The following is a 17,012-nucleotide window of genomic DNA, read 5'->3' on the forward strand; positions in this document are numbered from 1 at the left end:
AAAGTCTCAGTTTGTTGTAATTAAAGTAAAACCTCAGCTCAGTGAACTACATCATCTCATTAACATGTCACCAGAACCAACATGGAGCTAACTGGGCTCAGAAAAACAAGTAAACAAGATGAACATTACAATAAATCTGCTCAAACTGACAACTGCAGTTCTAAAATATTTAAGTTAGGAGATGACGTCACTGACACCACTGTTGGCTGTGTTGTCTTTATAATGACGTATTTTCTCAGTCTGACATTTCATTAGTTTGATGACAAACATCATATGAGTGATTCAAATTCAATTGGGATCAATACATTATCTGTCTCTCTGCACTCACTACCAGAGAATGGTTTTAACAAATAAGGTCCCATTAGGGAAACCAAGAGGGGTGTGGCTTCAGCTCTCTGTATAAAATGACACATATTGGTACAATATTTTTCTTTTTTTTTATTACTGGTCTGAGTTTGATAGAAAAAGCAAAAAAATACAAAATTAACTCAACACATTTGCTCCAGAAATATATAATTTGACACATGTACACAGTGTCCTCACCATGGACATGAGATATTATTTAAAGCACTGGCACAGTTTCCTTTTATTTTGTTTTTCTTAGTTTCTCCATGGAACAATGAGATCAAACATTAAATAATTGCACTTTCTTGTCAAGACAATAAGTTCATTAAGCAGCTTTGATCTTGGCAGCCCTGGTAAAATAACACTGTCCAGCATCTTCACACATATCATATCATTGAATTGTTATCCTATACAGAACTACAACTAAGTGCTTTGTCCTTGAAAACAATGCATATAAATTCCAATGGACACTTTACATTGAGAACACACAGATTATCCACTGGGCCCAGTTTTGTTTAGAATTTGAGGAAACCCTCAGTCTTATTAACAATCACAGTTATGAACAGACATTTAGCCTCTGTGTCCAGATGTTTCACAACTTATGAAACGTACCAGGGAATAAAAAGATTCCAAAACAGTAACAGTAATTAATGCATTTTTGTGTTTTTAAAGTTGTAGTATTAAATTGTTACAGACAAATCAACGTTTTTTCACACATTGCTGATGAAGACTCTCCCCTCCAGATAAATCTCCCTGTACTTTGCAGTAAAATGTTTAAAAGCACAACAAAGCTTCACAATAATAAAAACCACAAAAGAAAATAAGAAAAAAAAAACACACACATACACATCAATATGGCCAGCAGGGGACCGCATTTCCCCACTATCTATGAGGGTACCTCTGTTTCTGGTCATTTTGAAGAAACAAAAATAGAATAAAAAAGCTTTTTTAACGTCCTTTTACCATAATATTACTTAAAATGTGTTCTATATTTTATTTTCTATATTAGTATGCACACACACACACATTTGGATGAATTAGGGTTTACTTGTATCTCGTATAGAAATTATTCTTAAACACTATCTGTAATTAATACTTGACTTTAACTTCAGTGTGACATCTTACCAAAATAAAAATAAAAACGTACTTATGAACAAGTCATTAAAAGTGACGCTGTGTATTGCAGTTACTGTGTAACATGTTTAAAAAAAGTGACAATGTTGCGCACGATAGTTGAGTAGTTTTTTTTGTTTTAGTTTTTTAAATAAATGAAGGTTTCCCTCTGTGCATCTGGACTTGTTAGCTAAAATGTTGTACCGGTCCTGTTTGTCTGTCATGCCCCTCACTGTTCTGAACAAGGCCCTGCGCCTGCATTTAAATCAGAACAGAGCAAAATAGTCAGTGTTCTCATATCAAAGACGTCGTTTGATCCCTAAACAACACATGTAACCATTCTCAAATTACGTGTTGTATTATGTACCTTTGTTACGTTCGTGAAGTAAGGTAAGTATGTTAAATTGCGGTGAAACAGCATTTACGCCCCAAAACTACTTGGTTAGATTTCGGAACATATAGTTTGGTTAAACAGTAAACATCTCATAAGTTCACTGACTTTATATTGTGCTTTTCTCATTTTGAGGAATGTTTTACAAATATAAACTGGATCAAGCAATTAGAATAACAAGAGTCACAATCAAGCTTTCACAGTTTTAGTTTTATAGACGTCTCTTTTAAAACGGTGCTCTATGGGGAAAAAAAAACTTTTTGGGCTGCAGGGGAATTTTTCATTGCACTACCACGAGCTGCCACCAGGAAAATTTAGAAAAGAGACTGAGTTGTGACCTTCCCAGGTGTAAAATACATCCATTATGCTGTCCACTAAAGGTCACCTATGAAGTAAACATAAGTCGTTTTAACCCCCTTAAAAATAAATGGCTGTTGTGTTCTGGAACAGGGGGTTTTTCTATAATATTTCTAGAGTAAACATTTGTTCTTCATTTATCTAAAGGAAAACATACCAGCTATTTTTGCTTTAACTCAAAAATTCATGAGTGGTTTTCCAAACATTCCTACATAACTCAGGTCTGTAGAGCACTTGACGATTGATGATGATTGTCTCATTCAGTCAGTTAATATCTCGACATATATAAAAAAAAATATACACATTTCTTTCAGTTACAGTTTTGCAGTAAAACCCCTCACCCTAATGCTTTGTTTTTCTCTGGCTCCAGTTCTGATTTGAAACAATCTGATTCACAAATCACAGCCACAACCCTCACTGTGACAGTACGCTGATATAACAACCCTTCCATCTGTATTAATTCACAGTAAAGGTGAGACAAGAGCACCATCATGAGGTCAAACAGGAGAACATCATTGTACCTGCTGTCGCTCACATTCAGTAAACTGTAGATTAAAAATGCAACTCGTAAATATTCAGTTCTCTAGTGACCATATAAACATGTTACAGAAAACAAGGATTTCTCCATGTTTGGTATTTGGACATCAGAATAAGTCAGATGCTTTACACAATACTCGGCACTTAAGGAAATAAAATATTTGAAAGCAATAAAGGCAGTTTTTTTGGTCAAGAGGCCAAAGATATACTCAGGTGTGAGTGTTGCTGGTGTTCCCTGTGTTCTTCAGGTGGCTGCCTCCATGTTTGGTCATCCTCTCCCATCACGTCCTGCACGCACACACGCACACACACACACACACACACACAACAAAACAAGTCAGTTTTGGACATGAAGAGCTCAGCAGTCAAGTTAACAACTTAGCAACATCTGGTTACGTCTTGATTCCACTGAGCATGTTTGATAATTGGCGTGTGTGATGCAGTTTTCATCCAGGTAAAGACTCCAAAAATACTCGATTACGTTTAGGAAAAGATCAAACTTTGTGTTACTACTGATAATAGGAGAGGAGTCATTGATAACTTACTGATCTCCACTTTTGTTCAATAGCACAGCATACACAGGAATGTAGATATAACCAGTGCCAACGCCAGTGAAGCACCCTGAAAGAAAAGAGAAGATAAAGATTTATTCTTTGCTGTGAGGTTTCCTAGATTACATAAGGAAAAAGAAATTGAAGTTGACCATGGGAGGATGGTTTGGTTTATCGACTTACATTTTGGTCCGGGGCTTTACTCCTGACTCCAGCCGGAGTATTAACCGGGTCTGTAAGCTGCTCTTTAGGAGCCACTGTTGAATTAAAAGCAAAACAAAAGGATTTATAGTACTACATTTACTGTTTCAGTACTTTGTAACAACAATAGGGAACATGCTATGTTATTTTTATTTGAAATACAGGAATTTTAGCGCACCACTCCTCCCGCAGCATTGCTGACACATGCAGAAAAATACATAAAAACATGCAGAATGATTAAGAATTGTGTGTAAATGTCTTTTGGTGGTGATTTGAATTAACATTTTCATGAACATTTTAAAAACTGTGATTCATATTCCCATAAGAAATGATGGGATCACCATGAAATGATCCACATGTCTTTTGGGCCTTGTTGTCTCACTGTAGCTTAACATAGAAAAGTGATTCAAAGCTTTAACGAGACACAAGACAGAGGACGTCACTCAGTTTTGATAGCTTGTACAGTTTTTATGACACTGCAGTTTACGTTTTTGGTTTGTTTCAGATTTTATGATGTTTGTATATTGGACGGTATGTACCCCTAACCCTACGGTAGAGTGGATGACATCATCGTTATATAGTGGAGAGGAGCTGTGAAATCTTTTTTCTTTTTTTTTAAATGTATTCTGCTCTAAAGCCTGAAATTTTCGCTCGACATGAATAATTTATACATCAAAACGTAGGAAAAATTGTGTCTATTTTCAACATGTACCTATGGTAAGACAACTTTGACTTTTGGCTGCAGGAGCTTCCCAGTGATAGTGTAGGGATGATGTATGTTTGAAGCTAACTAAAGTTAGCATCACTGTGGTTCCCTCTGTGGGATTTCTAATTGGATTTTGGAATATCACAGAAAATAATCACAAATGTATGATTCCTCCAGGTTCTGTTCATCCAGATAATCTCCACAGATGAACTCCACTCTGTGATGTTTGAAGATAAATTAAATGTGTAGCAGTAAGAAGCTAATGTTAGGCTACAAACAGATGACATCACGGTCGCATGACTGAAACGTCACCACCACTAAGAGTCTTACTGCACAATTACTATCCAGGTTTTCTATAAACTGATCAATGTACAAGTTGAGTCAGAGTTAGAACAGTGTGTAACTAAAGTGGGCTGTAAAGACGGAGTCGTGAGTAGATGAGTCTCTGTGTTCGCTGTGAGGACGTTTAATGTCCCCGACAACCTCTGTAGTCTCATTCAGACACTCGTTAGCAACCGCTAACTGTTTTTAACACATGAAGAGTTTTATAACTAAACTGTTTGTTTATATATTTCAGACATTGAACTGGAAACCAATTTAAAAACCTCACACACTTTGAGACGAGGGAACTAGATGTATTAAAATGCTAACTGATTTCTGGGTTTTAGGACTCATTATCACACCACTACACCTCTGGTTATCATCCATCTACATTCAGAATGAATGAGTGCAAAAGCAACTGTCAAGCAATCAAAGTATGAGTCATGGTTTACTCCTCACCGGTGACTTGAATAGAGCAGGAGATTTGCTGTTTTCCATTTCGAACAGAGCAGCTGTACGTTCCAGCATCATCTTCCCTGACGGATGAGATTATCACAGGTATTTTCCCTTTGGTTAGATCCCCACTGCTGCCGTGAGACGCTCTGTCTCTGAACTGTTCTGCCTGATCCCCAGGGGAAAATGCTCTGCTTTTATAAACAAGGACCCGGCCTTTCTTGTTGAACATCCATTCGATCACTTTCGTGGTCACATCTTGTTGAGGCTCAAGCTGGCAGTCCAGAGTGAGGGGCTGTCCGACCACAGCAGCGACCGGGTCCGCTGAACATCTGATCGGATCCTTTTCTGCAACAAGACACAACACAAGGCTTTTATCAGATCTTCTGCCGCACGAACAGGGACGACGCACCGGAGACTAAATGAGTTCCTCCATGTAGTCAAGGAAAGTCTTTTTGTTTTCTTTAAAAATAACCAAACCAAGGCAATCCTAAAAACCCAGATTATCTTATCATTCATTAATAGTGTTACCAGTGAGATCTATGCAGTGATATGGTGGAAAACTGACCTGATGATCTTTAACAACAGACTTTTTAAAGGAACAGTTCACCTGATGAGGTCAGGTGAAGTCTTGTAGTCGATAAAACAATTCTGGAGCATTTTCTGATCAACTGAACAACTGATCCAAGTCTGCAGAAAATCCAAAATTGATTTGAAAAATGATTAAGTTATTTAAATCCTGATTGAGCTGTCAAGCTAGTGGTGGCTCCCATTTCAATACGGGTGCATGCTAACGCTTTAAGCTACATTGACGAGTTAAACAGTTTTAAAAAAGGGTGTAAATAATGTCTTTTTGGCTTATTAGGACTTGCATTACAGCAGACAAGCTGTATGGAGTTATTTTATGCTTTAATTCAAGTCTTCAGCTACTTCATTTATTTAGAAGATTGCTGCAACTCTGTTTTACTGTGACGCTCAAGAACTGTTCTGTGGACTACGACAGTTCACCTGACTCTACATCATCATGGAGGGAGGAGATAAATAACTTTTCTCTAAGAATTAAACATTTTCTTGTAGTAATCAAGTACAAAGTACGATGAAGGACCGAGAGACAGCATTATTTTGTTTTTACATACCATGAACCTGCTGTGAGCCCATGAGACGGGCTACTATGCCTGGTTTTGGTTCATCTGAGCCAATCAGATCGGACTCTCCTGGGGAAACAAGTGTTGCATTTAGACTTCCTGTTGCAGAGAGTTACAACAGTTTCTCTTAAAGACTCAACAGTGTCTACTGTCGACTACAGTAAAGAGCATTTTAAGCATTTTTGTTTTTACTCACCGGGATCTGTTCTTGCCATTGGCTTTCTGTCTGTGGAAAACATTGCAAAAAATGACAGAGTGAGATATGGTGGATATGTGACCTGATGTGGCAACCCGCTGGCTGCACATCTCAGAGTTGAGGAGGAAGAAAGAGGGAATTAAATTACGTGCGGCCATCATGCCACATTAAAGGAGCAGTGTGTATATTTAATGAGCAGAGAAAGATCAAACTCTTTTTGTTTTCATGACTAAATAAACTGAAACACAATTTATACTGTTTCACTTTGTTTATATGTGGCTGACCGATATCAATCGAAGAAAGGAACTTTTCTCACAAATACGAGAGCTCGAAATAATCATGAGATCATGATATAGTGATTTATTTTCTTTCCGTTTGGTAAATTAGTGCATGGCCTCTTCAAAATGTGACGTTATCTTCGTCAGGAAGCCAAACTACTGTTTCATCAACACGTTAATAAAATTTGTGGCGCGTTGTCAGGGGCAACAGTCATCAATGATCGTTTCATCAAACTCATTTATCTGCGCTTTCTAAGGATGGTTTAATTAATAGTAGAGTTAAAGGGGCATTCTGTTGTTTTTGGAGAAGAAATTCAAACTCTGATTTTCAATATTTACAATATCAACGAGGTAATAATGCAAACTTAAACAGGCTGTTTGATGCTAGAATTTGGCAGGGTCCGCCACATACGAACACAGTTAAAAGTAAAAATAAAGTGTGTTGTCCTTTAATTTCAGTTTGTTTATTCAGTCATTTATGTAGCTGTATGGGTTAAAGAATGAATAATTGTTAGTTATTATCAGGACTGATGTTGGTTGCAAAATGTCACCAGGTAAGAAATGTTGTAAGAAATGTAGACAGCCCGTACACAGAATATTCCTACTGTGCACACAATTGAGGAGGAGGAAACCCAAAAGGTACAGAAAGTAATAACCTTTATTACACAAGTTTATAGATACAGCAAATAGCCTCGCACGCAGGTATGGGAAACAGTGGGAGTCATATAGCCTTCTCCCCTTGGTGCCCCTCATGGGCCGGAAACAGGTGTAGGGGCACTGACAACATAGACCGCACCACACGGGAATAACCCCCCCTTAGGGTACTGCAAATACTGCACGGCAAAACACTCTGGAAAGCCCACAGGGCACAACATTCAGGGTCTGCATCCTTCAGAGGAGCATTAGAAGGCCAATTATGTCACAACGCTGCTTGAAGGCTGTCTGAATCTGAAGGTTCCTCCAGATGCTCCTTCTTTTCCCTGTTTCTGGAGGACGCACCGCTACGATCCTTCATGGCCTCACATATCCCAAGATTCTTTGCGCGCCCGAAAGAGAAGAAAGAAAGAGAGAAAATGGCAACATCGCATGGCGTAGATCGTCACTTTCGCGGGCCTGGGCGGCCGAAATCATGACGTAAAGGTAAAACATCTGGTGACGCAACCAGGAATGCTTCAAAGGCTAGACCGTCACATTTAACAACAGCTGACGAGGTAAACAATAGCACTTTTTACACAGCGTCTCCACGTTATCTCCGGAGCGGTGGTTCACAAATTCTCCGCCGATGGTGATTCACACAGAGCGAAGCATCTCCGCCTTCACGTGTGTAATTCACACAGAAAGCCGGTGTTGTGCCAGAAAACGACTGCTTGCCAAAAAACGACTGACCCCAACGGGAACGCCCATCGGGGGTGTTACTGGTCTCTTCACAGCAAATGACTGCTCCCGACGGGAACGCCCACTCCTGAGTTACAGGGGCAGTCATTTTTCGGCAAGGCCTCGCCAAAAAGTGACTGCCCCCTGTAACTCAGGAGTGCAAAGGGTGACACTGACCAAATTCAGTGTACATACACCTGTTACCCTCTATTATCACTCCAGAAAATTATGTGAATATTGCCCTTTGCACTCCTGAGTTACAGGGGCAGTCACTTTTTGGCAAGGCTTTGCCAAAAAGTGACTGCCCCCTGTAACCTTGTCAGGCAGCCTCATGCTTCCTTATCTTACAACAGCAGCAGCAGCATAAACAACAACGACAATAAAAGTATACCACCAAAACTCATCTCATGATTGTTAATTTAAAGACAAGTTGTAGCGTATGACAGAATGACAGCCTACTTCTCAATACAACATATCCTCGCAGTTATGCTGTGGACTGCAGTAACACACCGATGGGCGTTCCCGTTGGGGTCAGTCGTTTTTTGGCAAGCAGTCGTTTTCTGGCACAACACCGGCGCTGCGGCTCCTAAAGCGGCGTGACGGTACACGTCATGTTGATGACATCGGTGTTTCCCCAGGTGTTCCCCAGGTGTCCCCCTGTTAATCCAAATCCGCCGACAGTTTATAATCATATAGATGCTGTTGTAATGTGTAGTGACTGAGATCCTGACCCACCAAACATCCTGGAAAGTGACGGAGTGAAGTTTTTCGCGCCAAATTACATAATTAATCACCATCAGTAAACAGGACGCTGTCTGACTCTGTCACTCGCGGGATGGAGGCTGTTTTCTGGTTTTCTGGTCTGTTTTTTGAGCAGAAATGTGAGGAAGAGGCAGGAGGACAGACGCTTCTCCACATACAGCTGTGGTATTTGTTTTACTCATATAAGTTGCCAAAGACAGTTACAGTTACCACGTTACTTTTGTTTGGTCCTGTAACGTTGCTCTGTGGGACATTTCTCTGTATTTAGTTGAGTGAAGGACCTGTGTAGTTATCAGACTGTCAGACCGACACGCCCTCGCTCCGCGCCTCCGGATTATCCGTTCACACTGGGGCGGCTCACCAATAATGCGTCCCTGATACTACCTCCAGAGGCGGATCAGCGCTGGAGGGAAATTTCCCCCCTCTCCGCATATGAAACTTTCACACAGAAGAGGGTGCGGAAAATTGGCGCAGGATCCCCGCATGCAAACGGCAGTGTGAAAGAGGCTAAGGTCTCACTGAAGGACTTGCCTTCAAGACCAATCACGCTCCACTACAGTAAGGGCACACATGCTGTGGCACCTCTGGAAACTGTCCCTCATCCCCCTACTGCCCGTCCAACCCCGGCACTATGACTAAGCTGCTTTATTACAATTCATAACATTTAACATAAATCACACAAAGACAACACAACTCAAAAAGGATATATGGATACCGCCCCCCAGGGTCTGAGCTTGGCCCAGCTTCAGTCAGAGTCAGCTGTGTGCAGGGGCGGTTTTAAGGTGTGCCCCCATAACTCTGAGTCCAGACCCCCTTGTGGCCCCCCGACACGGAGTCTGCATTAATAATACAATGACAGATTTCTTGCAATGATTTTGTACTGAAGGGAAAGGCAGAAATAAAGTGTCTCAGCAGTTCACTACCCAATCAAAACTGTTGAAATATTAAACATTGTTTTAAGTCCCATTTATCCCTTGTCTGAATGAAGGATTTGTCTTTTTTTTCTCCCTAACAAAAAAGCCGGCCCAAACCTGGCCCCCCTGGTCTAGAACCGCCACTGGCTGTGGGGCGACCGCCGGTGTTCCGGCCACCACCCCCCCGATCCTGAGCGCAACAACCAGTGCTCGCTGGGCTTCCACCCCGTAACGCTCACCAAGCTCCGCTCCCCATAGAAGCTCTTCTCCTTTAAATACTCCTACTCCTCTAAAACACTCACCTCCACAGGTGCAGTCACTCTCTTCAGTTATCCCCGTGCCATCACAGGGTCATTAACTACAGTGTGAAACATTTGTTGTATTTTTTTTTTCTATCAGATTAAGTTGCGCAATAGTTTAATAAGTTACATCAACAGCAGAAAGCAACATGAATGAATGGATATCAGATAAATAACAAACAGAACATCCACACTGACGTCAATGTTGAATAATTTAAGATGCTTTCTTACTTCCGATTAAGGTGATCAGCAGAAAAATGAAAACCACTGCGACAAAACCGAGAATGACCTTCCACTGCATCTTGAAATGAAGTTCGTTAAGTTTCGGTTTTGACGAAAACCCGGAAATAAACTGAGATCTGGACCAGAACCACAGAACAAGCACACAGAAGCTCGTCTCCACTCTTCAGACAGCAGTCAGAGGTCGAGTCACTTGTTTTAATCCTGTAGAAATCTCCACAGCAGTCCGATGATGGCAATGTGTCCGCTGCATGAAGGAGAGCAGCCAGACAGGAAGTCAGGAAACACAACGGCACAAATGCATCCGGTCATCCTTTCAAAATAACACACCAGGTTTCGACTTTAGACAACAACGCTTTTAAATAGGAACAGGAAATAAACTTAAAACAAACAATAATGAAACAACTTAACTTTTCACGTCATATCTCTGCACATTTTTTCTTTTTTTAAATTTAAGTCCACAGAACAATGAATGCATCATGTGATTCAAGTATGCAAATTAAAGTGCGTCATAATATATTTTTCATGAGTCGGGACATCTTCAGACGTGTTTGTGGCAACCAGAACCAGCTATTTTGAACCAAAACATGATGTTTTGTAACCTTAACCAAGTGTTTGTTGTGCCTCAACTTAACCAGAGCGTAAGCACGCTGCCACAACATAACATTTTATTTGTAAAGTTGCAACATAAAGAGATATTAAATTTGAACATTTCTGCACAGTGCCAATATGTACTGGGTCAGCTGGGTTTGGGTGCTGAGGTCTTGTGTTGCTCTCAGTCTGGATTGGAGCAACATATAAATGTAGGTGGATGTCCGACTGTACGTTGTGATGAAGTGTGCAGTTCTCATGCAGCCTTTCTGCCTCGTTGACTCGTGTTGTGCAGGGTGTTTTGAAACTTGTGTGGTGTGTACGCGTCTTCAAGAGATTCAAGGAGTTTAACTAAAGGTTGTTTCACGAAGGAAGAGATGTTGGCTTCGATGTTCAAAAGAAAAAAATCAAACACATATATATAGATTTATCAACAAACATAATTTTAAGTGTCATCATGACAACTCAGACTTTTAGAGTCCAAATTAGAGATGCATGATATGGATTTTTTTTTTTAGCTGATATCGATAACTGATAATTACCTTCTTCTTATTGCTGATAAGTAAGGGATAATGTATAGAACGGTGGTCATTATCGGGACGCGAGGCAAAGCTGTTTCAATTACAGGAAAATAATTTACCACCAAACGTTGGGAAGGCCCATTCAAGTGAAAGGAGCATTCTACAGCATTAACAAGAGCCGTGTAATAAATGATAATAATATCACATTTTTGTATTTAAAAAATGACTTCAAATTTTCATTTATTTAAAAAAAAAGTTTGCATGTAAAAGATGTGTCGTCGTATTAAACACGAGGTATTGAAACAAAAACCAAAGTGCATCCCTCAACACAAAGGAGCTCAGACTGCAGATAAATATTGACAAAAGGCAAGTAGTTGACATTCATATTTTCTAAAATCAACAAACCAAACACATTCCCTCCCACAGCTCAGAAACAAACATATAACATGACATGACAAGATTTGTCATGTTAAAATTAGAAGGTTTTTTTAAGCCCTCACCTTTTATGTGTGGTTTTGGTTTAGAACAGAATGAAATAAAACAGCCAGAACACAAACATTAAGAACAAAAACAAGACACATCACATCAATAAAACAAAAAGCTGCCTCAGGTTTACAGCAGTCAGTGCATTAATAAACAGGGCTCTCGGTTTACAGGCTCATATTTAAATTGACCTTACCATTAATTACATGTGAGATAAAACAAAAGAAGCCTTGTAGATCTCTTTGTTTGTCAGAGGTTTTCTGTATCATCGCCCTTAGAGCAGCAGCTCAAACTCAGTGTGGGTGTTTAAAGATCATCCAGCTGCTTCTTCTCTGCTGTCTTAATTAAACAGTTAACAGTGTTCACAGTTTGGTCGCTCAGTATCACTGGTGAGTCATGGGTCTGTTGGCTTAGAATAAGCTGCTTTGTTTTTCCAACACTAACTTGGGAAAAAGCAACTCAGAGTGTTGACTCTGATAAATGTCGACACTTAAGGCTGGCATTGTTTGGATCCTTGTTCTGGAGGAAGTTGCCAGATTTTAATGGACTGCTGTTGGTTGAGGCTGCAGTAGACTGGTCATGCTGGCAGAGACCAGTGGAGAGACTGATATCCAAAATTTCACGGCTGCTGTGACGATGCATGTCAATGTTCTGTTGTTGGAGGATCTTTTCCCCTTTCTCATGAAGCTTTGACTTGTCGTCAGTCGCCTCTGTGGACAGCTTGTTAGTGTTGCTGTTGTCAGTCCAGTGAGGCCTCAGGAACTGTTTATCTTCATCATCACCAACTGTACTGTGATCAGAGGACTGAATGGTCTTTGGAAACCTTTGTCTTTCTCCTGTGTTAAAACAAATCAAAAGTTATTAAAAGTTATTTCTCACATTAATGTCTGATGAAGCCGGTTTTTGATCAAAAGTCCATTTCGGGTTAGCTGGTAGCATGTTGCTGCCTGAAGTTATCAACTCTGCTTCAGGCTGTGTTATCTCAGAGTTTTAGAGTTTGTACAACCTCGACAGTCTGAGCACAGTACACTGTACTTAACATAACATTACATCTGATCAATTGTTAAAGAAAGCTGGGATTTGTTTTAATGACAATAGTGTCCAAAAAAAATAATAAATATCTATCACTATATAATGTTGTTTTAAATGTTATCAGATGCAGCAGTGTTTTAAGACAGACAGGGAAAATAAAGAGAGAAGAAATGTGTGACTTACTGATCTTTCTATTCTTCAGAAATTTGCCATTAAAAATAACAAGGTAAATAACAAGGGCACTCGCAGTGATCACAGCAATGACAGCAATGATAACTATTAAAGTGGAGTGAAAACCTGAAAGAACAGAGAAACAATTCAGGATTTGTTTTTCCCTTTTGGCTTGAAAGATAACATACATCCATTTTTCAAACATGGATCATCCGTTCATTATAAACCTAGAGTCGGTCCCACGGAACCTGTCAGAGCCCTGAAATGCTCCTCTGACTTTAGGAGGCAGATTGTTCTCTGAAAAGCCTGGTCACCACAAGTCTTCAAGTAATAGGATTATTTTGATTTGACAAATAATTCCTCCTCAGACCACTCTGATAAAGGTAAGACTGCCTGAACAGAGTCAACAGCTGTCCAGCAGATGGTGCTTTAACACCTGACCACTGAACAATTCACCTGTTGAAAGACACACTGATGATATCTGTGTGCAGTAAACACTTACCACGGGCTGGTGGAGGCTCTGTGGATGGAAATGAAATATAATATTAAAATGTGTGAAAACATCAGGGCCAACAAGGAGAGTTTCCGTTGAAGAAAAATGAATAAAATGGTCTAAAAGGTCCAGTGTGTAGGATTTAGTGTCAGAAAGAAAAAGAAAGACTTCAAACTCAGAATTCCAATTCCCAATTTTTTTCCTTACAATTTTGTCTTTTATCTGATTTTCCAACTTAAGGGTCAAACCTCAATTTTTTTAAATTTTTTTTTTACATAAGCCCTAATCCTCTTCTGTAACGTAAGTCAGGCCATCTGCAGCTTGTTTGTGACGACCAAAACAGGTATTTGAAGCCAACACAACTACTTTGACAACATTTATTCTGGTGCTTGATTTGTTAGACAAGGGGTGTTCAGTTGTTGCATTGTGGTTGCAGATAAGATACTGCGTCATGATCATTCATATGAATAGATCTGGAATATCCCCTGCAGTCCCAGCTGAGCTCTGACATTAAGCTTGAGTCTAACATGGATGTTAGGGAAAGACCCATGTTTGATGCAACCTTTTATAATGACAATGTTGAAATAAAGTAACGGGCCTTATTGAGGTATTTGCAGGCTTTTAAGAACACATCCAAGAGTGAGAATAATAAGTGGCAAGCCCAGGATGATCATAATGATAAAAGGATGGTCCGGGGCGTGGAAGGCTACCTGGACCAAAGGTATATAACCTTTTGGACTGAAGACCTGCTGTTTCAACCCTGATTTGAGATTTTGAGTGTCTTTTATAGTTAGTAAGTTTATTGTGAAGTTAAGAAAAGTAGTTCTCCACCATGACATCTGCAACCAAACCACTAGATGCCACTCAATCTTACAGACTAGACATTTTAGTGCTAGGGTTAACAGTTATTTAATATTTTCTTTTATTTCATTTCAAATTGCTTCAGTTTATCTGTACTCACCAACAACAAGTGACACAGAGCTTCTTTGCAGTTTGGGAACAGAGCAGGTGTAATTTCCTGCATCCTGCTCGGTGACGTTGGTCAGTTTTAGAGAAATGTTTCCTCTGGTCATCTCATCTTGGAAGAGAGAAGTTCTACCTTTGAAGTTCTGGTCCTGAGAAACTGGATCATCCCTCCTGTTTCTATAGACGTGGACCAGGGCTGGACCACGTCTCCACTCCACTGATAGTGTTGTTACATCCAGTGGAGGCTCCAGGTGACATGGCAGGATGATGTCATCACTGACCAGTACTTTAACTGGTTGGTCTGAGCCAATCACATCAGACTGTCCTGGGGAAAGTTCGGTGACTTAAGTGGGTTTTGACCAGCGGAATGATCCCATTCACAAGTGCTCAAGCTTGCTGCCTAAATATTGTACAGACCTCTAGTATCGTCAAGTATTTAATGATAATTCTGAGCTCAGACATGTTCTACCTTCATTAAAACAGTTGGACTTACCAACAATAAGTTCCACCTCAGCTTCCTCCTTCATTGCAGGGAGAGAACATTTGTAGGTTCCAGCATCAGACAGTTTCACTTTAAATATTTTCATGGAGACGTTTCCACTCAGCATTTCATCCATAAACAGTCTTGTTCGTAAAAAATAAGATGGATTTTGTTTCTCAAACAGCAGTCGTCCATCTTGGTGATAATGGACGTACTTTGACTCCAAACCTGCTTTGGACCACACCACTGTCTCATAAGTGACGCTGACTGCAGGTTCAAGGTGACATGGAAGAAGAACATCATCACCAACCAGCGCTATGATTGGTTGATGTGAACCAATCAGCTGTGTTTGAGCTGCAAGTAAAACTGAAGAACAAACAGGAGACAAGAGCACGTTATTATACATGTCATCAAATACAATGAATTCAGTTTGTTATCCTAAAAAAGTTTCCTGATCACACACACTCAGTGGACAGAGGCGGGTGGAACAGCAGCACAGGTCATTTAAAAAGCAAGAAACAGGTGCCAGCACTCATTTGCGTCAGAAATAGGTGTGAAACAGGCTGGGAAGAGTAATCCAAAATATTCATGTTTGAAAAAAGGTACGCAGCATTTTGTCATCTGTTATCTCCTCTGGCTGAGCAGAAGACGATGAGTCAGAGCAGGTGTGATGGAGGTGTCTGATGAGAAGGTGGTGCAGGATGGATGTGTCAGTTTTGAGGTAGTTTACTTTGTATCTCCATGTCAACATTTAGACTCACACTCATCAAACATAAAACAGGATACTGTTCATGTTGTTTAAACAGTTCTGAGTACTGAGTTTTTCCTCAGTCAGCATTTAAACACTCTGTGATCAGACCGTGAATAAAATGATAACATAGTGATGACTGTAAACACAGCAGCGACTTGTGACAGTGAACATATTGTTGGGTACACAGAGGCTGACTGAAGTGATGAGCTACTCCTATGTTCTAACTTCCTGTATCGCACAATAAATGTTTAATATCCTTTACAACATGTTTCAACAGACATCATCAAACTGCAGATCAGTTCCCTTAAATATTATTGTTGTATTGTCTGGCAACTTCCACCTTTTGCACAATGAATTTAGCTTCTTCCCTCTGGACAGAGATTTATACACTGAACCTGAACTTAGCTGACAATAAAAATACCTGTTTTTACAACACACGGACAAAAAGAAACTCAAATTCAAATGTCTTCTCTCACAGACAACAAAACAGGCTCCTTTTAGTTTTAGAGCAACGTTAGTTTAAATTTAAGCTCTGCCATTTTCATCACATTATTACAGGTCAATATAAATGCTCAGAGGGAAGTCTTCAGTCTTCAGCTACAGAAGTGCAGCAGTTTACCTTCAAATGAACAATAACTGTCTGTGTGAGTAATAAAAACCTACCTGTAAGGTTCAGACAGGTGAACAGCAAAGCCAGAAACATTGACTCCATCATCCTCCACAGATCATGATAATTCAACTGAATGATTCAAAGTGGGTGAACAGGTGCAGCTTGTTGTGTACAGAGGAGGAGTTCAGCATCAGGGCAGTGTGTAACACTGACTGGGTTTGGTAGCAGAACATGTTGGGATTTGCCTGCCAGGGGAGTCTCTCCTCCCACTTTTTAAGCTGATATTCACGCTTTAGATTATTGAACATCCTCCTTTCATTGTATTGTTTATTTGCTCTCACATCCTAGATGCCTCCGTGTTTTTGATTGTGTGTTTCGTTCCAAAGTGGTTTCCTTATATGTCTAGAACAGGAAGAAATTTCTATTGCCTGTTCAGTTGTCTAAGAGAAATAAGAATTATTAGAATAAAAGCCTGCCTTAACTGTTCCTACTCTGCATCTGAGTCCTCTTTAAAGCCCAGGCCTGACACAGACTTCATTGCTGTGCAGACATGCAGACACAGTTTGCATTTCCCTGTTCAATTCAAAATAATTCAAATATTTTAACCACGTCAGCGTCACTGGTTGCTCTGTTCATATCACTGGGAGTGTTCACCTGTTCTGCTGCCTCTCCGTCAGTGCAGTTGTAGATTTTGCTGAAGCAAAATCTTAAACACACACTTATGTTACAT

The 17,012-nt window shown here is 40.0% G+C and overlaps 2 protein-coding genes across 2 annotated transcripts in view; both read right to left on the bottom strand.

Annotated features, from left to right (window-relative positions):
* The window catches only part of LOC115589817 (myelin-oligodendrocyte glycoprotein-like), a 125,485-nt gene extending 109,064 nt beyond the window's left edge, over positions 1-16,421 (bottom strand). Inside the window, exon 1 of the mRNA XM_030430979.1 lies at positions 16,336-16,421. Within this exon, the coding sequence (XP_030286839.1) occupies positions 16,336-16,387 (52 nt within the window). The 5' untranslated portion in view covers positions 16,388-16,421. The remainder of the gene's footprint in view (positions 1-16,335) is intronic.
* Positions 419-10,442, bottom strand: LOC115589851 (junctional adhesion molecule-like). The gene is made up of 7 exons (XM_030431035.1): positions 10,175-10,442; positions 6,317-6,346; positions 6,112-6,189; positions 4,982-5,323; positions 3,478-3,551; positions 3,289-3,364; positions 419-3,031 (listed from the first exon to the last, which is right to left on the bottom strand). Exons 1-6 carry the CDS (start codon positions 10,242-10,244, stop codon positions 3,305-3,307), a joined length of 654 nt encoding a protein of 217 aa, XP_030286895.1. The 5' UTR covers positions 10,245-10,442; the 3' UTR covers positions 419-3,031; positions 3,289-3,304.
* Positions 16,422-17,012: the final 591 nt, after the last annotated feature.

This window comes from Sparus aurata, chromosome 10, assembly GCF_900880675.1.
Source record: "Sparus aurata chromosome 10, fSpaAur1.1, whole genome shotgun sequence".
Taxonomy (NCBI): domain Eukaryota; kingdom Metazoa; phylum Chordata; class Actinopteri; order Spariformes; family Sparidae; genus Sparus; species Sparus aurata.